The sequence below is a fragment of the Cervus elaphus genome, unplaced genomic scaffold, assembly GCF_910594005.1.
Source record: "Cervus elaphus unplaced genomic scaffold, mCerEla1.1, whole genome shotgun sequence".
Classification (NCBI taxonomy): domain Eukaryota; kingdom Metazoa; phylum Chordata; class Mammalia; order Artiodactyla; family Cervidae; genus Cervus; species Cervus elaphus.
This window is the reverse complement of record NW_025316775.1, coordinates 1-24,354: the sequence shown is the minus strand read 5'-3', so window position 1 is coordinate 24,354 and position 24,354 is coordinate 1. Positions and strand designations below refer to the sequence as shown.

Genomic DNA, 24,354 nt, shown 5'->3' with positions numbered 1-24,354 from the left:
ACAGCCAGTGGAAAATGAATAATATAGAGATCAACATAGTCCAGTTGAAGATTTTTCAGTGATTTTTCCAAGGCTGATCGGACCAACTCTTGTCGAAGGGAAGTTAACCAAAGCTGTAGAGATTAAAGAAAGGAAGTTTTATCAATAATACTTCAGGGAATTTTTTTTTTTTTTTTTTTTGCCTTACTGTGAGGCTTGTGGGATATTACTTCCCTGACCAAGGATCAAATCTGGGCTCATGGCATTAAAGCACCAAGTCTTAACCACTGAACCACCATGGAATTCTAATACTTTAGGAATTTACCAATAAGCATAGATCACCAAACAAATGATCCTATTATATAATTGTCACCTTGGCACAATCACTTGCATACATGTTCACACATAACATTCATAGCACCTTTGAAGTGTAGAATATGTCTTCTCTCTTCACAGTGCCATCTGCAATCTTGCTTCGAATGGCCTGGCCAACTTGCTCTTCATTTTGGTACACATGAGCACAGTCAATATGGCGGAACCCGACCTCTATAGCGAATTGGGTGACTTCCTGAGCTTCACTCTTAGCAGTCTACATAAACAGAAATGTTGAATATCCACATGATTAAGAGATTGTTAAGGTACAAGCTTTGATCTTCCCAAGGGTCAACTTTTTTGTGTGCCTTTGGTTAGTTCTATATGTGTGGCGATGAACCCATGATAGTTTCCCTGAACATTCCTGGTGAGTTATTCCATGGACACCCAGGAACCCTTCAACCCCAGGCAACCAGTGGTTGATTGCTGACCTCAGAAGACCCAAGAACACCTCCAGGTTCGGTGATTTGCTGTTAGAAGCCAAAAGGCTCAGCTTAAGTTGTAGTCATGGGTAGCATTTATACTGTGAGATGTATACTTACATACAAAGATATAAGGTGCCTGGTAAAAGCAACAAGAAACCAAGTGAAAGCATTTGAGACCTCTGTCTACCAGTGAAACTACACAGAATACACCAAATAAAACTGTATCCATTCAAGGTGTACAAAGTGATGTTCTCACATAAGAGTCCACAGTTAATAATCACCACAATCAAGCTAGGTAACAGATCCATCACCTCCCATAGCTAACTATTAAGGTTGTTTGTAAGAAGACTTAAAACCTTATCTAACAAAATCTCATGTTATAGCACATTATCTTTAACTATAGTCACTGTGCTCTACATCAGTTGTTCAGGCTTATTCATCCTATAACTGAAGGTCTATACCATTGACCAACATCTTTCCATTTTTCCCAGGCTTGACCCAGCTTCTGGTCACCATTTCTCTATTCTCTGCTTCTACAAGTTCACTTTTAGAGAATCCACCTATAAAGATATCATGTAGTATTTGTCTTTCTATTTCTGGCTAATTTCGCTTAGCTTAATGTTCTCCCAGTTAACCAGTTGTGTGGTTACAAATGGCAGGATTATTTTGTTCATAATGCTGAATAAATGTTCCTTTTTTTTTTAGAAATTATTGCTTTATTTGAGAAACTTACTTCCAAATTACTTCTACATATTTTAAAAAGTCATAAAGAGCATCCAAGAGAAAAACATATACAGTTTCCATAGGAATAAGGACAAAAAAAATAGGGTTGATGATTGCCCCAAATGATATTTCCTAAAGGAAAAAAATGTAATATTTAACTTCTCTTTCTCTCCTCTGTCATAGGCCATGGTTCTAGCCTGGTTAATGAACCAAATGACCCTCCTAGTGTCACATGGGGACTCAAAACTTGAGACCCCACATCCCTTTCACTCATGTTATATCCGCTATTTTTATATCTCAACCCTAAACCACTACTCTTACCTCTGGAGGTGCATAGGTTCCAAATCCCAGGACAGGAATGAAGTGGCCATCATTAAGCTTCACTTGCCTTTTGGAATCCATTGCCTGTTTCTCCTCTGAGTAAGCAGACTGATTTTTTTCTTCTTCACTCACAGTTATAAATAACAGGAAGGTAACACCCAGCTGCAAGATCCAATGTTAGCTGATATGTTGTAGGAGGAGCATGACTAAACCAGTGCCCATAGAGTAAGAAGAGAATTGAAATCAGTTAACTTGTTTGATTTTTTTAATCAATATAACCTTAAGTATCAAATAGTGACGAGATGTGCTGAACAATTTTTAACCGTTAGTTGCACAAGAAACTCTACACAGTAATCTTTTTTATTTTTCTATTGTGAAACCAATATCAGTCAAACATCAACTGAAACAACTACCTTACAGTACAAACACACTCACATACAGAAGTGTTTAATAAGGAGTTTTCAAAATATTTTCCCTTAATGAAGAATTAAAACTTCAAAAGAACATAAATTTCCTTTTCTACATTTCCCACCAGCAAAATTATTTTGCTTTACAGATCTTACAGTGGTGAAATCCTGAACAGGATACCAAAACCAGACATTTAGCAAAGTCCTTATTGGAAGTTAACTATTAATAGCTTTAGGACACCATATGCAATCTGCAAACAGACTTTGAGTGCTTGTACCTTGTCCGTAGTTATATAACTATTAGAACACTCTCATAATGTAACGGATACATATTTTACATATTTACTTACTGTCTTATTCAGCATTACTCATAAAAGAATAACCTATAAACAACTTAAATTATAACAAATTCAGGAAGATTAAGGGAAATTATCATGCAATGTTACATGGTTATATTGTGAAGTTAAAAGTTTAATATGTACTTGATGCCAGCAAAATGGTGAGCTCAGTTCAGTTCAATCACTCAGTAGTGTCCGACTCTTTGCGACCCCATGAATCACAGCACATCAGGCCTCCCTGTCCATCACAAACTCCCGGAGTTTACTCAAACTCATGCCCATCGAGTCGGTGATGCCATCCAGCCATCTCATCCTCTGTCGTCCCCTTCTCCTTCTGCCCCCAATCCCTCCCAGCATCAGGGTCTTTTCCAACTCTTTGCATGAGGTGGCCAAAGTATTGGAGTTTCAGCTTCAGCATCAGTCCTTCCAATGTACACCCAGGACTTATCTCCTTCAGGATGAACTGATTGGATCTCCTTGCAGTCCAAGGGACTCTCAAGAGTCTTCTCCAACACCACAGTTCAAAAGGATCAGTTTTTCGGTGCTCAGTTTTCTTTGTAGTCCAACTCTCACATCCATACATGACCACGGGAAAAACCATATCCTTGACCAGACGGACCTTTGTTGGCAAAGTAATGTCTCTGCTTTTTAATATGCCATCTAGGTTGGTCATAACCTTCCTTCCAAGGAGTAAGCACCTTTTAATTTCATGGCTGCAGTCACCATCTGCAGTGATTGTGGAGCCCCCAAAAAATAAAAGTCTGACACTGTTTCCACTGTCTCCCCATCTATTTCCCATGAAGTGATGGGACCAGATGCCATGATCTTAGTTTTCAGAATGTTAAGCTTTAAGCCAACTTTTTCACTCTTCTCTTTCACTTTCATCAAGAGGCTTTTTAGTTCCTCTTCACTTTCTGCCATAAAGAAATTCTCTCAAGGAAAGATGAAAAAGGAGAGAGAAAGCAGCTGAAAAACCTCATAGGAGTTCTGGAAAACAGTCAAACAAAGAACTACAGCAACAAAGTAAACAGGCAATTAGGAAAAATCCAGAACAGAGTGTGACAGGGAATTTCATTGTGCATCACTCACCTGTACCCTCCACCTGTTTGGAGCAGTGCAGTCTTGATCAGCTCCCAGTTGCCTCCCTCAAACAAAAGTGATCACAGAAAACCTGTGTGCAATGTTCCAACCTACTTGGGGGCTGTTTGGAGATCGCTGTCTGTTCCACTTAACTCTAAACTTAAACTGAAGAGCAGCTAGAGGGGCTATTGCAGATTCAGGGGGACTATATATATATGGAGTGAGTGTTAGTTGCTCAGTCATGTCTGACTCTTTGCGACCCTATGGGCATGGCCCTCCAGGCTCCTCTGTCCATGGAATTCTCCAGGCAAGAATACTGGAGTGGGTTGCCAGTCCCTTCTCCAGGGGATCCTCCTGACCCAGGGATTGAACCCAGGTTTCCTGCATTATAGGCAGATTCTCTACCATCTAAGCCACTGGAGAAGCCCATATATATGTGGGGCCAAGGACAAAGGAATAAGGAAGGAGACAGAGACTAGACCAAGTATTGGTAAAACCCTGAGTAGAACTGGGGTGTAGATTTGGATTGGGGGGGGGGTAACATAGAGCATTCAAAAACAGTCATGAGTACACCAGAATCAGAAAGCCACCCATGGGCCAGGCAAGATGCTGACTCAGAAATGAACTGAGACCCCTCAGTTTTCCTGTTGGGCTAAAACCAGGACTAGGAGCATACCAAGCAAACCAATGAAGGAAAATCATGACAAGGAACAAATCTACCAAGAGGATTTGCCTTGTTTGTCAAACAAGTTGTTTAAAGTACCCAACTTTAACACCTTCACAAAGGATCACACACAGGAACACATGCACGTATGGATGGGGTAGGGCAACCATCAGAGAGGGGCCAGAGGAGCAGGGTCTGGAGCTCTGACAAGTGTGCCGGGGTTGCACCACATGCACGACTGCCAGCACCAGGGGCTGCTCCAGCACGCCTCCCTCCAGCTCTGCCACCCTCTGGAGCAAAGGTGCCAGAGTGAGGGAGGGGGGTGCACACTTACAAGGGGTGGAACCAGTTTGGACCCAACCCTCAGAGTTCTCCATCAGCATCCTGGGACCTGCCTGGCCCAGTAGGGTGGGGACAGCCACTGCACACAGGAGAAGCCTTTGCTCACACTGGGCTCTGGCTCTAGTCTGCCCCTCCCCCTCCCACCGAGGTGACAGTTGCCAGCATGCCCTGGGAAAGGCTGACCTCTGACCAGCTCAACTTCAGTTCTGCTCCAAAGCCTCTGGGCACACAGACTGCACAGAGACGTGTACACACAAGGACAGCCCTGCAAACCAGGATGGGTAACTATTTCACCTAATTTCACAGACACAGAGGATGTTAAGCAAAATGAGAGGACAGAGAAATCTGTTTCAAATGAAACAATGAAAAAAAAAAAAAACCTGAAAAAAATCTGCTAATAAGATAGATATTAATAATTTACCAGAATTCAGAACAGTAATAAGAATGTTATTCTAACTAGGAAATAGAACATACTAACATTCACATGATGGGTGTTCCAGAAGGAGAAGAGAGAGGGAAAAGGGCAGAAAATGTATCTGATGAAAATATGGCTAAAATTTTCTGAACCCGGGACTTCCGTGGTGGTACAGTGGTAAGGATTCTGTGCTTCCATAGCAGGGGGCACAAGTTCTGAAACTGGTCAGGGAACTACTTAGCAAAGGTGATTAAAACCATGAGATGGGGGTGTTCCTGGATTACCTGGGTCATCCTGGTGTAATCACAAAGTCCTTATACGTGGGACCTGGAAGTGTTGTAGTCAAAGAGGAGGTGGGAAGATAGGAGCATTAGATAAGAGATTCGAAGACACTATGTGCTGTCTCTGCGATGTTGGGAGAGTCTACAAGATCAAGAACAGAGTGTTCTGTTGTCAGTCCCTCAGTGGTGTCCAACTCTACCACAGCATGGACTGCAGCACGCCAGACACTTCACCCTTCACTGTCTCCCAGAGTTTGCTCAACCTCATGTCCATCAAGTTGGTGATGCCATCTAATCATCTCATCCTCTGTCACCGTCTTCTCCTCCTTTTCTTAATCATTCCCAGCATCAGGGTCTATTCCAATGAGTTGCCTCTTCTGGTCAGATGACCAAAGTATTGGAGCTTCAGCTTCAGCATTAGTCCTTCCAATGAATATTCAGAGTCTATTTCCTTTAGGATTGACTAGTTTGATTCCCTTGTTGTCCAAGGAACTCTCAAGAGCCTTCTCTGGCACCACAGTTTGAAAACATCAATTCTTCAGCACTCAGCCTTCTTTATGGTTCAACTCTCACATCTGTACATGCCTACTGGAAAAACCAGAGCTTCGACTATATAGAACTTTGTCAGAAAAATGATATCTCTCCTTTTTAATATGCTGCCTAGATTTGTCATAATTTTTCTTCCAAGGGGCTTTTAATTTTATGGCTAAGGTCAGCGTCCACAGTGATTTTGGAGCCCAAGAAGATAAAATCTGTCACTGCTTCCATTGTTTCCCCATCTATTTGCCATGAAGTGATGGGACCAAATGCCATGATCTTAGTTTTTTGAATGTTGAGCTTCAAGTTGGCTTTTTCACTCTCCTTTTTCACCCTCATCAAAAGGCTCTTTAGTTCCTCTTCCCTTTCTGCCATAAGGGTGACATCATCTGCATACATGAGGTTATTAATATTTCTCCCCGAATCTTGTTTCCAGCTTGTGATTCATCCAGCTTGGCATTTTGTGTGATATACTCTGCATGTAATATACATAAGCATGGTGACAATATACAGCCTTGATGTGTCTCTTTCCCAATTTTGAGCCACTCTGTCATTCCATATCCAATTCTAACTGTTGCTTCTTGGCCTGCATACAGGTTTCTCATGAGGGAGGTAAGGTGGTCTGGTATTGCCAACTCTTTAAGATGTATCCACAATTTTTTGTGATCCAAAATGTCAAAGGTGTGAGCCTAGTCAATAAAGCAGAAGTAGATGTTTTTCAGAAATTCTTTTGTGTTTTCTGTAATCCAATGGATGTTGGCAATTTGATCTCTGGTTCCTCTGCCTTTTCCAAACCCATCTTGTATATCTGCTATTGAAGCTTAACTCGAAGGATTTTGAGCTTTACCTTGCTAGCATGTGAGACGAGCACAATTATGTGGTAGTTTGAACATTATTTGACACTGCCCTTCTTTGGGATTGGAAAGAAAACTGACCTTTTCCGCTGCTGAGTTTTCAAAACTAGCTGCCATATTGAATGAAACACTATAACAACATCATCTTTTAGCATGTGAAATAACTTAGCTGGAAATCCTTCACCTCCAATAGCTTTGATCATAGTAATGCTTCCTAAGGCCCACTTGACTTCACACTCCAGGGTGTCTGGCTCTAGGTGAGTGAACATACTGACCTGGTTATCCAGGTCATTAACATCTTTTTTGTATAGTTCTTCTGTGTATTCTTGCCATTTTTTCTTAATCTCCTCTGCTTATGTTAGGTCCTTACAGTTTCTGTCCTTTCTGTGGTCATCTTCACATGAAATGTCCCCTTGGTATTTCTAATTTTCTTGAAGAGATCTCTAGTCTTTCTCATTCTGTAGTTTTAATCTGTCTCTTTCCATTGTTCACTTATGAAGGGGTTCTTATCTCTCTTTGCTATTCTTCAGAACTCTGCATTCAGTTACATATATATTTCCCTTTCTCTTTTGCCTTTCACTCTTCTTCTTTTCTCAGGTATTTGTAAGGCCTCCTCAGACAACCATTTTGTCTTCTTGCCTTTCTTTTTCTTGGGGATGGTTTCAGTCACTGCCTACTGTACAATATTATGAACGTCCATCCACAGTTCTTCAGGCACTGAGTCAGATCTAATCTCTTGAATCTATTTGTCACTTTCATTGTATAATCATAAGGGATTTGATTTAGGTCATGCCTGAATAGCCTAGTAATTTTCCCTACTACAGGGAAGAACCACAGTCCCACTCATTAGCAGAAAATTGGATAAAAGATCTACTGAACATGGCCCTGCCCGCGAGAGCAAGACTCAGTTTCCCCCACAGCCAGTCCCTCCCATCAGGTAACTTGCACAAGCCTCTTATCCTCATCCATCACAAGGCAGACAGAATGAGCAAGAATTTCAATCCAATGGCCTCCAAAATGAAAATCACAATCACAGAAAAGTAACCAAAATGATCACATGGATCACATCCTTGTGTAACTCATGAAACTATGAGTCATGCCATACATGGCCCCCAAGATGGATGAGTCATGGTGGAGAGTTCCAACAACAATTGGCTCACTAGAGAAGGGAATAGCAAACCACTTAGAATTCTTGCTTTGAGAACCCCATGAACAGTATGAAAAAGCAAAAAAGATACGACCATAAGAGATGACTCCAACAGGACAGTAGGTGTCCAATATGCTACTAGGGAAGAGTGGAGAAATACAACCTGAAAGAATGATGAGGCTGAGCCAAAGCAGAAATGACACCTAGTTCTGGATGTGTCGTGGTGAAAGTAAATCTGATGCTTTAAAGAACAGTATTGCATAGGAACCTGAACATTAGGCCCATGAATCTAGGTAAATTGGATTTGGTCAAACAGAAGATAGCAAGAGTGAATGCGGATTTTTTAGGAATCAGTGAACTAAAATAGATGGGAATGGGTGAATTTAATTCAGATGACGATTATATCAACTACTGTGGGGAAGTATCCCATAGAAGAAATGAAGTAACCCTCATAGTCAACAAAAGAGACCAAAATGCAGTACTTAGGTGCAATCTCAAAGTGACAGAAGGTACTTGGTCCATTTCCAAGGTAAATCATTCAATATCACAATAATCTAAGACTATGCCCCAAGCACAAATGCAGGAGAAGCTGAATTTGAATGTTCTATGAGGACCTCCAAGACCTTCTAGATCTAACACCAAAAAAAGATATCCTTTTCATCATAGGGGACCGGAATGCACAAGTAGGAAGTCAAGAGATACCTGGAGTAACAGGCAAGTTTGGCCTTGGGATACAAATGAAGCAGGGCAAAGGATAACAGAGTGTTACCAAGAGAACACTCTGGTCTTAGCAAACACACTCTTTCAACAACCCAAGACCTGTTCTCTAAGAGTTGGATAAAGCAACAAAATGGAGTTCCCCTACAAACTCCAGAAAAGACCACAAGCCTGCTGGGACTTTTATTTTAGACCTCAGAACTGTGTTTTGAATTTCTGACCTCCAGATATGCAAATGAATACCTTGGTGTTGCTTCAAAGTACAAAGTTTTTGGTCATTTGTTATAGCAGCAGCATTAACTAAGACATTTATGGTTCATGTCAGCCCCACCTCCATCTGCTGCATCATGAGTTTTATTCTCTGCTGGAATGTTCCTCTGACCTCAGAGGCAGGTGGTCATCTCCCCAAACACGGGAACTTCATCCTTGATTTCACTTTCTTCCTTAGTGGCTGACCGATTCTGTGGTCCTCATTACAGCAAAGTCTTTGAAAACTGTGTATACTCTGTTCTACACTGGTCTCTTCACATCATTTCTTGAACCAACTTTACTCAGGGTTTGCCTTCACTACTCTTTCAAAGCTGCACTTGATCCTGCCAAGGTTAACTGCCGAATCCAGTGATCCATTTTCAATCTTCTCTTACTTGACCCATTGAAAGCACTGGACTCTTTTCTCCTGCAAACACTTACTTCACATGCCTTCTAAGAACAGTCCCTCCTACCTCACTCGCTGATCCTTTTCAGCCTCTTTTGCTGGTTCCTTCAGTTTGGGGGGTTTTTTTTTGTTTTGTTTTTTTGTTTTTGGGTTTGTTTTTTTTTTTTTTTTTGGTGGTTGTTGTTGTTGTTTTTAAGCATTTTCTTAATGCTTATTTCTCATGAAGCTTGACTTCCCTGTCCACACCACTCACTGCATAATGTAGTATCTCTGACTGGTTAGTTTCATGGCTTTAAGAGGCTATATTTGACAAATTTCAGATATGAATATTTTGTCTAAACCTTTTCTCTAATTTACTTGCATGTCCAACTCTATACACACATCTTTACTTGGATATGTAAAGGCATTTGAAAGATATGTATCTATAACTGAACTCATGATCTTCCCACAAAATGAGATTCCCTGAATTTTCTCCATCTGAGAAAATGGTATCTGCATTTCCTGTCACTTAAACACAAACACCTGGAGTCAACTTTGATTCCCCTTTACCTTTCACCATATGTCCAACATTTTAGCAGTCTAATTAATGCTGCCCCTAAAATAAGCTCCTATTCCAATACCTCTGGCCATCTTTACTGATCCTTCTGTGGTTCCAGCCAACATCACCTCTCATCTAAATTCCTGTAGAGTCCTAATAAAGGGCTCTTTTTCCTCTTTTTCTTCTAAACATAACAACCAGAGTGATTTTTTTGAAAACAAGTCAGCTCATGTAACTACTGTGCCCAAAACCAAAATATCATTCTCCACTTCTCTCAGAGTAAAGACCTCTCAAAAACCTACATGACACAGACCCCATTGCCCCACTGGCTCTTCAGCTTGTTGTCAACTCCTGTCTTCTTCCCTTACTAAACTCCACCCACATCAGCCAATTCCTTGCCCTCAAATGTTACATGAACACTCTTCCTTCCTGGACTTAAAGTTTTCTGTTCCAGAGAAATGCAAGGAGCCACTGTCTCTATGTTTCAAGGCTGTTTCTTGTACAAATGAAAAGTTGTGTGGGATGAAGGGTAGTTGGTGTCTCTGCCTAACAGATGGACAGAAATGTGAGAGATTGTGCAGGATTTTCTCAACAGGCACTTACCCATTTCTAACATCTCCTGATGACATTCACTGTACCATCCTCCACTAGACTATAAACTCAAGGATTTCTCATTTAGTTAATATTTATTGATAAAACAATGTCTTACTAAAGAATGTTCAATAAAGTTTTGCTGAATGAATGAGTGAATGACAACCAGTGAATAAATGGCAAAATATATAAGTATTTATCAAAATGTTAATCATGGCCAGACAATTAAGAAATTAAAGAAATTAATCAGATGTGCTGCTTTACAGAGAGCAAAATATAATACTGGATTTTTTAAATCATATTTTAGCTTACCAAGATGATTATGCTAAGTTGAAAAGTATACAACCTGTAGATTGAAGATTATTTGTCTTTGTAAATAATCATGCACACAAATTTGTATAGGATTCTATAAGGAAAATGTACCAAAGTATTATATAATGGTGAATCACAGCTTATCTTTATTTTCTATCATGTCTCTCTTACTTTCCAAATTTCCTGTATTTTTTTTAATTATCAGAAAAAAAGAACATTCTTACTTTGAAGTTTTAATTGTTTCATAAACTTTATTTTTTCACAAGGAAAGGCATTTTCAAAAGTTCAGACACTTCATTCAAGCACCTTCACCACTTACAATAATCCTCTTCACAGCCCCAGAAGCAAGAAATTCTTGAAGAACCACAGTGAGACCCGAGAGTCAATATTCTTCAAGAAATGGATATTCAGGGTGACTGACACCACTGAAAGAGAAGGAGGATTCATTTATTAATTTTGTCATGTTGTCATAGACAGCATTACTCTGTGAGTGCAGTCAGGATGGGCTAAAATTCAAAATGTACAAACACATCCCTCCTTCTCCCCCAACAAACACACATCAAGTGTCTGCTCCATGTGCACATGTCACCTGCACATCCAGTCCCAACATTCACGTGTAATTGTCACTCCATGGTGACAGGTAGTTTGACTCAGGTTACAGTTTTAAGAGTGCCCAAGACCTGGGGCTAACTCTGGAGATCATTTCAGCCCCTTCATGGAACTTCTGTCCCTAGATGATGAGAAGGATCATAGCTAGCGAACAAATTAGCTGCTCTTTTTTTGCACATCCATGGATAAGCAGATACTGAGTACCCCCAAAAATACAGACTGTCTCCATTAAGGAAATTCTAATCTATTGAAGAGATACCACAGTCACCTGAATAACCCTACAAGACAAATTGGCATTGATATGTCCTTAATTTATGATGTGTTAAAACATTGGTTACTCAGTAATAGGTATAACTATGGTTTTCTTTTTCTCCATGTTTCTACTTTTCTTTCTAAACTTGTCCTTTTCAATTCAATTCATTAAAGAGTGCATTCTGAGCAATTCCATGTGCCAGGAGCTGTGCTGTTGACCTGAGCCCACAAAGAAGAATAAGTCTAGGCATTCACAGCCTAATGAAGGAGAAGATAGAATTATACTTGAAAGTCTTTAAGGACAGAAAAGTAAGTTTCCACCTTTTTTTTATTTATAATGTATTTTATCAGAATTGTGATATAGTTTTATAAACAATAGGGAGAGTTTTAAGATCTTTCCCTTCAAACAAAATCTTCGCTGTACCAATAATTTGCATTCCCTCCTCTCTAAACTCTCTTCCAAATTTCTCTTCTATCTCTTCAATCCTGACATTCTCCTGCAGTAATGAGGCAGCTGGAATTCTGTGTTAGCGACTAAGTCAAAGTCAAGCAGATGGGGGCTCCCCAGGGGATGGACTTCTGCTGGACAAAGGCTAAACTGCAGTGTCTTGACTCAAGAAACGAGAGAGACCCAAATGATCTTACCTGAGTGTGTCCTGTTAAGGACACAGCAGTCTCTCACTGGAGGGTCAGTATAGCTCATGATCTACTGGTAATTCAGCTTTGTGAGATAACAAGGATGAGGACATGGGAATTGTAATAGGGAAAAAAGATCAATGAAGAGATTAATTGGAAAGAAATTGATTGTGTCTTGGAGAAGAAATGCCCCTAAGGGAGAAAATTCACCAGACCCTTAGGAGACGGGGTGGAAGCAGACCCATGTGATTTCTCAAAACTGTTGCAGGTTGGCCTTCATGGGACCTTCCTCCATAAAAAAGTATCAACAAGATGTTTTATCATTGTGCTAGGAATAACATGAATGGGGGCTTCCCAGGTGGTCTGTGTAAAGGATCCACCTGCCAAGTAGGAGACATGGGTTCAGTGATTGGCAAGATAACTTGGAGAAGAAAATGGCAACTCACTCCAGTATTCCTGCCTGGGAAATCCCATGGACCCTGGAGCCTAGCAGGCTACAGTCTGTAGGTCCCAAGAGTTGGACACAACTAAGCAACTAAACAAGAACAACAAAACATGAATGTAATCCAGAAAGGATTCATTATTTTACAGTTTTTATTAATATAACCATTTTATCCTGATGTAAGAAGAATTAAACATGTTTGCAGGTCCCTGTAAGAATAGTGGGCTGCTGGCACTGTGCCCTGTGTTTACTGGGTCCCTCGGCCCTGAGAGGAGGTGCACCAGGCACAGGGATTAGGGCACAAAGTAGTGAAATCACCACGATGTCAACTCTGAGGATTTTACTGAAGGGCTGTCCGAGGTCCCAATCATTTCTGTTGGTCAGAGACAGAGACCAGGAGAAAACCTCTGGTTTGAGGTCTGCAGAAGACTCTGGTTGGCTCCTATGCTGGAATCAGGACTGTCTTCCTAGACTCAAGCTTTTAAAAAGCTTAGTTTCCCTACTGATCTGCCTGCTACAGGGAAAAAAAAAACCATGTGTGTGAAACATCTGCAAATCACTTACGGTAGAAATTCGTAATATCTTATATTTCTATTGATGCCATCAATTGCTTTCATGTCTTCTGGAGTCAGTTCAAAGTCAAACACCTGGAAGGAAAGAAGAATCATATTCACCTCTCTGCCAAGAAGACAGCCTCCCCCTGGGGACTGGAGGACTTTCCAGCTGGATGGGGACAAGAAGAGGGGACAGGGAAGACGTGTCTGTCCTCTGCTTCCAGGTGAACAAGCCTGGGACTCTCTGCTGAGTTCTCACCTCTCCTTCCCACACCTCCTTTTCTATCTGCCTCACAAACATTACAGTGCATCAGTCCCTTATCTTTCTAAGTGAATCACTTCAGACTGAAAAGAAATGTACTCTTTTGTCTTTGGACTTTCTTGCCCCAATACCTGCACCTGAACAAACATTAGACTGCTTCACGCTCCCCAACACACCCTAAGTGTGACAGCATTGCACTGAAGCCATGTGGGGAGGAGTCTTCCTTGCAAAAGCCTATCCAAGAATCTGATATCAAACTTACTCTTTATCTATGAATAAATCTAAAAGAAACTTTATGTAAATGCCTTTGTAGATAAAGTTATGAAAAGTTTAAACATTAAAGAACACCTAATATATTAAAAATTCACATCGTAATCATGAAATGGATAGCTCAGTTTATAAAGAAATTTGTTTTCTCTGAAGTGATCTAGTGTTTCAATGCAACATGAATCAAAGACTGACATACATATTCTCTTGTAGAAGTCAGTAAAGTGATACCAAATTTTAAATAAAAGAAGAGCCTCCAACCAATAAAAATAAATGGAAAAAAAAAAAGAACCAATAAAAATTAGCCAAGACATTCTTCAGTTCAGTTCAGTTCAGTTCAGTTCAGTTCAGTAGCTCAGTTGTGTCCGACTCTTTGCAACCCCATGAAGCACAGCATGCCAGGCCTCCCTGTCCATCACCAACTCCCAGAGTCCACCCAAATCCATGTCGAGTCAGTGATGCCATCCAACCATCTCATCCTCTGTCGTCCCCTTCTCCTCCTGCCCTCAGTCTTTTTCAGCATCAGGGTCTTTTCTAATGAGTCAGCCCTTCACATCAGGTGGCCAAAGTATTACAGCTTCGGCTTCAACATCAGTCCTTCCAATGAATATTCAAGGTTGATTTCCTTTAGGATAGATTGATTTGGTATCCTTGCTGTCTTAGATTTCCATTTAGTAAATAAATATATATGTAACCATTTTCATATTATATTGGAAAACCAATTCTAGGTGTATTGCAAGGCCAAATTTGAATGGAAACACAGAAACAAGTTTTTCGGGGACCATACACTTGACCTTGACTTAGATGGATCTTTAACATTGGACAGTGAATGTTGCCAGAATTGATGAGTCAGTTCTGAGTCTAGAAATGAAGAGTATTATTTTTTCCATTCACTGACTATGGATCATAGTACTGTGCTGAGGTGATAACCAGGTTAGTTGACCACAGTCTATCCAAATATATATGTAAAACTACATGAAGAAGCTTGCAGGTTCCTCTGACAAGAGTCATATCCACCTGCTAAAGCAGAGCTGCTGAGCTGCTCTGCACAGAGCTGCAAATGCATGAGCGAAACCAGCTTAGAGGACAGCAGCTGAGCTGAGTTCAGGCTGATTGTCAAAACACAGAATCAAGAGACACAGAAATGATCTCTGTATTAAATCCTGAAAGTGGGGAGAGTTTCTTGTATAGCTGTGACTAAGGGTACAATAATGGTCTCCCACAAATAAATCAAAAGAGAAACAACCTAGCTAAAGTATACAAAGTCTTGAAAAGGAGCTTCACAAAGAGAAACTCAAGAAGGTTAAATGTATATAGATGAAACCCTATAATATTCAGGGAAACACAAAATAAAACCATGATGGCTTGGGGGTTAAAGATTGCTGCCATAGTATTTGTGCCCCCAAACTTCCAAACTGGAAAAGGAGTACGTCAAGGCTGTATATTGTCACCCTGATATTTAACTTACATGCAGAGTACATCATGAGAAATGCTGGGCTGGAAGAAGCACAAGCTGTAATCAAGATTGCCGGGAGAAATTTCAATAACCTCAGATATGCAGATGACATCACTCTTGTGGCAGAAAGTGAAAAAGAACTAAAGAGCCTCTTGGTGAAAGAGGAGAGTGAAACAGTTGACTTAAAACTCAACATTCAGAAAACTAAGATTATATCATCTGGTCCCATCACTTCATGGCAAATAGATGGGGAAACAGTGGAAACAGCGGCTGACTTTATTTTGGGGGCTCCAAAATCACTGCAGATGGTGACTGCAGCCATGAAATTAAAAGATGCTTACTCCTTGGAAGGAGTTGTGACCAACCTAGACAGCATATTAAAAAGCAGAGACATTACTTTGTCAACAGAAGTCTGTATAGTCAAGGCTATGGTTTTTTCAGTAGTCATGTATGGATGTGAGAGTTAGACTATAAAGAAAGCTGAGTGCCAAAGAATTGACCCTTTTGAACTGTGGTGTTGGAGAAGACTCTTGAGAGTCCCTTGGACTGCAAGGAGATAAAACCAGTCCATCCTAAAGGAGATCAGTTCTGGGTGTTCATTGGAAGGACTGATGTTGAAGCTGAAACTCCAATACTTTGGCCACCCAAAGTCAGCGAAGAGCTGACTCATTTGAAAAGACCCTGATGCTGGGAAAGATTGAGGGCAGGAGGAGAAGGGGACAACAGAGGATGAGATGGTTGGATGGCATCACCGACTCAATGGACATGAGTTTGGGTAAACTCTGGGAGTTGGTGATGGACAGGGAGGCATGGTGTGCTGTGGTTCATGGGGTCACAAAGAGTTAAACATAACTAAGTGACTGAAATGAACTGAACTGAACTGAACTTTACATGTTGATGGTGTTAGAAATGGAGCCTTTGATAGGTCATGATAGTGGAGCTCTCACGAATGAGATTTTAAAATAGCATATTCACATAAGAGACTTGGGAGAGCTTTGTTGCCCCCTCCATGACATTAAGATGCAAAGAGAAGCCTGTGACCTAGACGAGGGCCCTCAACTGACCACACAGGAACCCTGACTCAGATCTCCAGCTTCAAAACTGTGAGAAATAAATTTCAATTTTTCTCAGGCACTCAATCTGTGATATTTTGTTAGAGCAGTTCAAATGGTCTAAAAAAATCACATAATGCAATTTCATCAACTGAGAACAAAGAAAATAAGATGTCATTTGCACGAGATGACAGAATAAATGGCTGACATAACTCTGAAACTAAAATATCTATTTTCTGTCCAACCTGAACCCTCTCCAGCCATGCCGCCTCTCCTGTTGCCACATCAGGAGGAGAAAATCACCAGGAACACACAAAACACATTCATGCACAGAGAAGAACTGGTAACTTGTCTTGACGCAAGGAAAGTCTTGAGAGACAGACAAAGAATGACTCTCATGAAGGATATTCCTTAGGAGCCCTCTGCCCACAGCCCCCTCATTACCTGTATGTTCTCTTTGATCCGTTTCTTGTTGTAACTCTTGGCCAGAACCACAACCCCACGTTGTATCTGATAACGAAGGGCAACCAGAGCTGGGGTCTGCTTGTGCTTATTGGCAATGGCACAAAGAACTGGGTCCTCCAAGAGAACAGGCAGGTCCAGGTTCACCCTGGAAGGAAATTCAGAAATGCTGAGGAGCTGAGACTAAGTACTCAGTTTGTGAGTAGTTTTACCAAACAGACCAAGTATGTCCAATCTATACCAGTGCTTCTCAAAGTGTGGCCCATGTACTAAGAGCATCAGCATTACTGGGAATCTTGTTAGAAATACAAATTCCCAGCTTAAATGCAGACACACTGAATCAGAAACTCAACTGTGGCACCTCCCAATCTATTTTACAAAGTTCTCACAGTCATTTGGATGCATGTTTGAGTGAGACCAGAACTGCCAAACTCCTGGATTTTTTTTTTCCTTTTTTAATTCTCATTTGTTGTTTTTCTCCATTCATAGCTCTAAAGTTTGTACAATGGCACAAAAAGAAATAGTGATGGGAAAAGACTGGGAAATTTTTTTTTAATTGTCACTTTTCACAGGTATTGATACAAGTTGAATAGTCCAAAATATAGAACTATTCATTTCATCATTTTTTATATTACTCAATTTTCTATAGATGTTTACAAAAATGATTCATAGTGAAATTTGTTACCATGATAGACCTGGAAGTTACATATTATTATCCCAATTTTAAATAAAAGATATGTGAGGCTTAGACATGTATTTTTAGAAACATGTTCATTGTTTAATAAATAAGTAAATCATGATATAAACTTGTGTCTCTGGTCTCAACTGGGGGATTATATATAGATTTTAAGGCAGACATTTGTTATTGATGGGTCAACAATCTAATACAATGTAGAAAAATTGGCTGGGTGATGGGAAGATAACAGGGAAGGATTCATTCCATCCCTCCCTGCTTGTCCCCTGTGCCTATGAGTTATCTGAGTAATATATGATTTAAACTATTTTATCAAAAATTGAATTTTAAATAAATTCCTCGTTCTCTACATTAGGGTTCAATACCATTCTTTTAGTCGTTGGGATCCCAGAGCAGCATAGGCAACAAGAACAATATCATGTGACTTGCAGAAATCCAACAGTTTCCTCTGGTTGAGATAAGGGTGACATTCCACCTGAAGAATGTCAACAGAGAAGAGTGTCAGATTATATGGAAAGATATTATTAATGTGACAGGAAAAGATGTAAGCTGCAAATATCAACACCAAGAGAGAAATAGAGAAAAGTGTGTTTATACAGTTAATTTTATGATAGACATGTATGGCAAAACCAGTTTAAGACTGAATAATCAAAAGGTGGGCTCTACATTTGAGTAAATGTTTCTGAGTAAATATTTCATGTAATGTTAGCATCACCATGAGCCTTTAAATTAACCCTCTAACCTGGATGATTTCCATCATCTCCAGCATATTTTTCTGTTCTTTGCTGCCTGTTGAGACTCATAAATGCTGAGACACCAAGATTTTGGATTCAGCCAACAGAACCCCACACGAATGCTTAACATCCATCTCAGCTGATTTGTCTCTTTATTACTTCCCATTCCAGTTGTGTTTTTTTTTTTTTTCAATTAATTGATTTTTTACTGGAGGATGATTACTTTACAGAATTTTGCTGGTTTCTGTCAAACCTCAACATGAATCCATTCCAGGTTTTCATTGTCTTCCTTCCTGCTTGCAGTTCGCTCCAAGTCACTTTCACCCTCCATCTGGTCATCCTTCCATCTCAGGGATATGCCTCCTTCCTCTAGTTCTGGATTCTACCCACAATTTACCAGGAAGACCTCCACACCTATCCACCCAGGCTTTATCAGAGATATCGTTATGGATTTCATTCACAAAGTCCAGAGAGAGGCTCCGCTCTCTAGAATCCTTTGACCCACAAAGGTCGGATGAACAGGAGGAGAGGACAGACAGACATCAGGCTCCAGGGCAGAAGGAGGTTGTGAAGAGCAGGAGGGAGAGGAGCTAAGCTGCTTACCTGGTTGCAGACTGGCTTGTACTTGAGCCCTGGCTTGTTCAGAATCTTCTCCAGCTGCTTGTGGTTGAAGTTGGACACCCCGATGGATTTGGTCAGCCCTGCGTCCTTACACTTCTCAAGGGCCTAGGAGGGAGGGGTGGTGAGCAGTCACTCGGAATGGGCAATAGAACAAGAATAAAAGCTGAAAAAAAAATCTGTAAAAAGTGTCATCCAGCAAGAATTAGCATTGATTATCAAGAATGAAAGATGGGAAGAATGGCATGACACAAAAAGAAGAATTGCCATCTCCTCCTTGGAAAACCCTGGAGAACACATATCACATGGAAGGAAATAAATATCTGTCTCACTGTCCCAGATTCTCCTCCTCTGTTCCTCTCTGTGAACATTTCAGCAATGGTTTTCTCCCCACAACCCCAGCATCATATCCCTTAGAGGTCATGAACTGCTGAGTCTGATGGCCCGCAGCCCATTCTCACAGGCAGAAGAATTGATGGAGGTTTCCACTCTCCTGGCTCCTCCTTTAATTCTCTACTCTTGGAACTCACCTCCCATGTGTGACGGAGATCCACTGAGTCAGCTATCAGTTTTCCATTTTCATCTTTTGGAAATAATTCCTCCCCTGGCTAGAATAGAAGCAGTCATTTTAAACATGTCACAAAATAATTTCTCCACATTTAGCAAGGCTTCCAGGCACCTGGGATTAAACCTACTTGAGGTAGGTTTACAACTTTCTAGATACTAACATTTGCAAAGTGATTGCATATGGAGACGTAAGCAAGGTCTTTAGGAGGGAGGCTTATTCTACTTTTTTACACTCAATACGTGTTGTAATAAGTACAATTTTTCTAGGTCCTAAAAAGGACTTCAAGTGACTTCTGTTAATTTTGTCTGTACTTCCCTCTTTTGAAATATCTCTGATCTGAGAATGGCAGTAAGTTACATGGCTTTATTTCCAGAATAAAAATTTCAAACTTGACCTGGGCTAGATAATCAGATTTCCTTTTACCTCTGAGCATCAGATGCCCTAGGGCAGGCACATGAACCAGCAACACTCTCCTCTAGTTGGTACAGATTGTGGAAGATCAAGGTCTCAAAGATCAATGATCTTTGAGACCATTGTGGAAGATCAAGGGCCTCAAATGGTCATGGCCATGAACCTTGAGCTGCCCCAAGGTCATATTTGCCACCAGTGGAAAATTTTCAGTAAAAAATAAGCAAACCATGAGCAACATCCTGATAAGGAATAGAAATCAGTAGAAATTAGGAGATATTTCTGAAGAGTACTGAGAATCCCCAAGCTGTCTGTGGCTATGACTTGTCATCTGCATAGTCCACTAAGCTATTGTGCATCAGATGGTTGGAGCTGCTTTTTGTAACTTGAAATCAAGAGTTCTCAGTAAACCATTCTTAACAGCTAAGTGCAGTCTACAAACCTCATCATGCAGTCAGGCAAGAGAGGAAGCAATCTCTCCCAAGTCCTTACAAAGGAACAAAATTTAGATGCACCCAGAGGGAGCACAACCAAACATGCTCAACTTGAAAGGGTGAAAGACAAGAGAAACTCATCATGTTCAATATAAGGCAGTGTCATGCTCACCACGGCTGCACAAAACTCTTGGTTCATGAAATCCCCAGAGACCCAGGAATCATATTCAGGACTGTGTGCAGAACTGGCCTGCTTCTACTTCCTCAAGTTTTTCTGGCAGAGACTCTCAGATTATTAAATCTTTTCTCTGAGAGGCATGTAAGGGAGTCATGTAAGGGAGTCAAAGAACCTCAGTAAAAAGATGATCACAAATTATTGTTTGGGAGATTCTACTCTAGTGTAATCGTCCCTTCAACCTACTAAGACAAATCTTAATTCAACCATCCATGGAAGCTGATGCACATTCTAACACAAGAAATAAAATTGATGTGATCACACATATTTCCAACCTTCACAGCCAGTGGAAAATGAATAATATAGAGATCAACATAGTCCAGTTGAAGATTTTTCAGTGATTTTTCCAAGGCTGATCGGACCAACTCTTGTCGAAGGGAAGTTAACCAAAGCTGTAGAGATTAAAGAAAGGAAGTTTTATCAATAATACTTCAGGGAATTTTTTTTTTTTTTTTTTTGCCTTACTGTGAGGCTTGTGGGATATTACTTCCCTGACCAAGGATCAAATCTGGGCTCATGGCATTAAAGCACCAAGTCTTAACCACTGAACCACCATGGAATTCTAATACTTTAGGAATTTACCAATAAGCATAGATCACCAAACAAATGATCCTATTATATAATTGTCACCTTGGCACAATCACTTGCATACATGTTCACACATAACATTCATAGCACCTTTGAAGTGTAGAATATGTCTTCTCTCTTCACAGTGCCATCTGCAATCTTGCTTCGAATGGCCTGGCCAACTTGCTCTTCATTTTGGTACACATGAGCACAGTCAATATGGCGGAACCCGACCTCTATAGCGAATTGGGTGACTTCCTGAGCTTCACTCTTAGCAGTCTACATAAACAGAAATGTTGAATATCCACATGATTAAGAGATTGTTAAGGTACAAGCTTTGATCTTCCCAAGGGTCAACTTTTTTGTGTGCCTTTGGTTAGTTCTATATGTGTGGCGATGAACCCATGATAGTTTCCCTGAACATTCCTGGTGAGTTATTCCATGGACACCCAGGAACCCTTCAACCCCAGGCAACCAGTGGTTGATTGCTGACCTCAGAAGACCCAAGAACACCTCCAGGTTCGGTGATTTGCTGTTAGAAGCCAAAAGGCTCAGCTTAAGTTGTAGTCATGGGTAGCATTTATACTGTGAGATGTATACTTACATACAAAGATATAAGGTGCCTGGTAAAAGCAACAAGAAACCAAGTGAAAGCATTTGAGACCTCTGTCTACCAGTGAAACTACACAGAATACACCAAATAAAACTGTATCCATTCAAGGTGTACAAAGTGATGTTCTCACATAAGAGTCCACAGTTAATAATCACCACAATCAAGCTAGGTAACAGATCCATCACCTCCCATAGCTAACTATTAAGGTTGTTTGTAAGAAGACTTAAAACCTTATCTAACAAAATCTCATGTTATAGCACATTATCTTTAACTATAGTCACTGTGCTCTACATCAGTTGTTCAGGCTTATTCATCCTATAACTGAAGGTCTATACCATTGACCAACATCTTTCCATTTTTCCCAGGCTTGACCCAGCTTCTGGTCACCATTTCTCTATTCTCTGCTTCTACAAGTTCACTTTTAGAGAATCCACCTATAAAGATATCATGTAGTATTTGTCTTTCTATTTCTGGCTAATTTCGCTTAGCTTAATGTTCTCCCAGTTAACCAGTTGTGTGGTTACAAATGGCAGGATTATTTTGTTCATAATGCTGAATAAATGTTCCTTTTTTTTTTAGAAATTATTGCTTTATTTGAGAAACTTACTTCCAAATTACTTCTACATATTTTAAAAAGTCATAAAGAGCATCCAAGAGAAAAACATATACAGTTTCCATAGGAATAAGGACAAAAAAAATAGGGTTGATGATTGCCCCAAATGATATTTCCTAAAGGAAAAAAATGTAATATTTAACTTCTCTTTCTCTCCTCTGTCATAGGCCATGGTTCTAGCCTGGTTAATGAACCAAATGACCCTCCTAGTGTCACATGGGGACTCAAAACTTGAGACCCCACATCCCTTTCACTCATGTTATATCCGCTATTTTTATATCTCAACCCTAAACCACTACTCTTACCTCTGGAGGTGCATAGGTTCCAAATCCCAGGACAGGAATGAAGTGGCCATCATTAAGCTTCACTTGCCTTTTGGAATCCATTGCCTGTTTCTCCTCTGAGTAAGCAGACTGATTTTTTTCTTCTTCACTCACAGTTATAAATAACAGGAAGGTAACACCCAGCTGCAAGATCCAATGTTAGCTGATATGTTGTAGGAGGAGCATGACTAAACCAGTGCCCATAGAGTAAGAAGAGAATTGAAATCAGTTAACTTGTTTGATTTTTTTAATCAATATAACCTTAAGTATCAAATAGTGACGAGATGTGCTGAACAATTTTTAACCGTTAGTTGCACAAGAAACTCTACACAGTAATCTTTTTTATTTTTCTATTGTGAAACCAATATCAGTCAAACATCAACTGAAACAACTACCTTACAGTACAAACACACTCACATACAGAAGTGTTTAATAAGGAGTTTTCAAAATATTTTCCCTTAATGAAGAATTAAAACTTCAAAAGAACATAAATTTCCTTTTCTACATTTCCCACCAGCAAAATTATTTTGCTTTACAGATCTTACAGTGGTGAAATCCTGAACAGGATACCAAAACCAGACATTTAGCAAAGTCCTTATTGGAAGTTAACTATTAATAGCTTTAGGACACCATATGCAATCTGCAAACAGACTTTGAGTGCTTGTACCTTGTCCGTAGTTATATAACTATTAGAACACTCTCATAATGTAACGGATACATATTTTACATATTTACTTACTGTCTTATTCAGCATTACTCATAAAAGAATAACCTATAAACAACTTAAATTATAACAAATTCAGGAAGATTAAGGGAAATTATCATGCAATGTTACATGGTTATATTGTGAAGTTAAAAGTTTAATATGTACTTGATGCCAGCAAAATGGTGAGCTCAGTTCAGTTCAATCACTCAGTAGTGTCCGACTCTTTGCGACCCCATGAATCACAGCACATCAGGCCTCCCTGTCCATCACAAACTCCCGGAGTTTACTCAAACTCATGCCCATCGAGTCGGTGATGCCATCCAGCCATCTCATCCTCTGTCGTCCCCTTCTCCTTCTGCCCCCAATCCCTCCCAGCATCAGGGTCTTTTCCAACTCTTTGCATGAGGTGGCCAAAGTATTGGAGTTTCAGCTTCAGCATCAGTCCTTCCAATGTACACCCAGGACTTATCTCCTTCAGGATGAACTGATTGGATCTCCTTGCAGTCCAAGGGACTCTCAAGAGTCTTCTCCAACACCACAGTTCAAAAGGATCAGTTTTTCGGTGCTCAGTTTTCTTTGTAGTCCAACTCTCACATCCATACATGACCACGGGAAAAACCATATCCTTGACCAGACGGACCTTTGTTGGCAAAGTAATGTCTCTGCTTTTTAATATGCCATCTAGGTTGGTCATAACCTTCCTTCCAAGGAGTAAGCACCTTTTAATTTCATGGCTGCAGTCACCATCTGCAGTGATTGTGGAGCCCCCAAAAAATAAAAGTCTGACACTGTTTCCACTGTCTCCCCATCTATTTCCCATGAAGTGATGGGACCAGATGCCATGATCTTAGTTTTCAGAATGTTAAGCTTTAAGCCAACTTTTTCACTCTTCTCTTTCACTTTCATCAAGAGGCTTTTTAGTTCCTCTTCACTTTCTGCCATAAAGAAATTCTCTCAAGGAAAGATGAAAAAGGAGAGAGAAAGCAGCTGAAAAACCTCATAGGAGTTCTGGAAAACAGTCAAACAAAGAACTACAGCAACAAAGTAAACAGGCAATTAGGAAAAATCCAGAACAGAGTGTGACAGGGAATTTCATTGTGCATCACTCACCTGTACCCTCCACCTGTTTGGAGCAGTGCAGTCTTGATCAG

At 40.2% G+C, this 24,354-nt stretch overlaps 2 protein-coding genes across 3 annotated transcripts; both read right to left on the bottom strand.

The window, feature by feature from the left end:
* Positions 1-5: 5 nt before the first annotated feature.
* Positions 6-1,978, bottom strand: LOC122691384 (dihydrodiol dehydrogenase 3-like; the record flags this gene model as incomplete). Its single annotated transcript, XM_043897960.1, has 3 exons — positions 1,821-1,978; positions 401-568; positions 6-113 (listed from the first exon to the last, which is right to left on the bottom strand). Coding segments are annotated over exons 1-3 (357 nt in total), but the record flags the coding sequence as incomplete, so codon positions are not given.
* Positions 1,979-11,021: 9,043 nt separating this feature from the next.
* On the bottom strand, positions 11,022-22,637 carry LOC122691383 (dihydrodiol dehydrogenase 3-like). Of its 2 annotated transcripts, XM_043897958.1 has the most exons (9): positions 22,480-22,637; positions 21,060-21,227; positions 20,657-20,773; positions 19,267-19,344; positions 18,722-18,844; positions 17,750-17,859; positions 16,673-16,838; positions 13,202-13,284; positions 11,022-11,123 (listed from the first exon to the last, which is right to left on the bottom strand). In XM_043897958.1, exons 1-9 carry the CDS (start codon positions 22,558-22,560, stop codon positions 11,081-11,083), a joined length of 969 nt encoding a protein of 322 aa, XP_043753893.1. In that variant the 5' UTR covers positions 22,561-22,637; the 3' UTR covers positions 11,022-11,080. The 2 variants fall into 2 exon arrangements, with proteins under 2 accessions (XP_043753893.1, XP_043753894.1); XM_043897959.1 differs by lacking the exon at positions 19,267-19,344.
* Positions 22,638-24,354: the final 1,717 nt, after the last annotated feature.

What these genes read in the sequence shown, in the direction of transcription:
- LOC122691383 (XM_043897958.1), bottom strand. Translation starts at nt 22,560, where the DNA reads ATGGATTCCAAAAGGCAAGTGAAGCTTAATGATGGCCACTTCATTCCT. An exon ending in GAACCTATGCACCTCCAGAG is followed by an intron (nt 21,228 to 22,479) that starts GTAAGAGTAGTG and finishes CTGTTTATGTAG; the next exon opens with ACTGCTAAGAGTGAAGCTCA. An exon ending in AGATATTACGAATTTCTACC is followed by an intron (nt 11,124 to 13,201) that starts GTAAGTGATTTG and finishes CTTCTCTTTCAG; the next exon opens with TGGTGTCAGTCACCCTGAAT.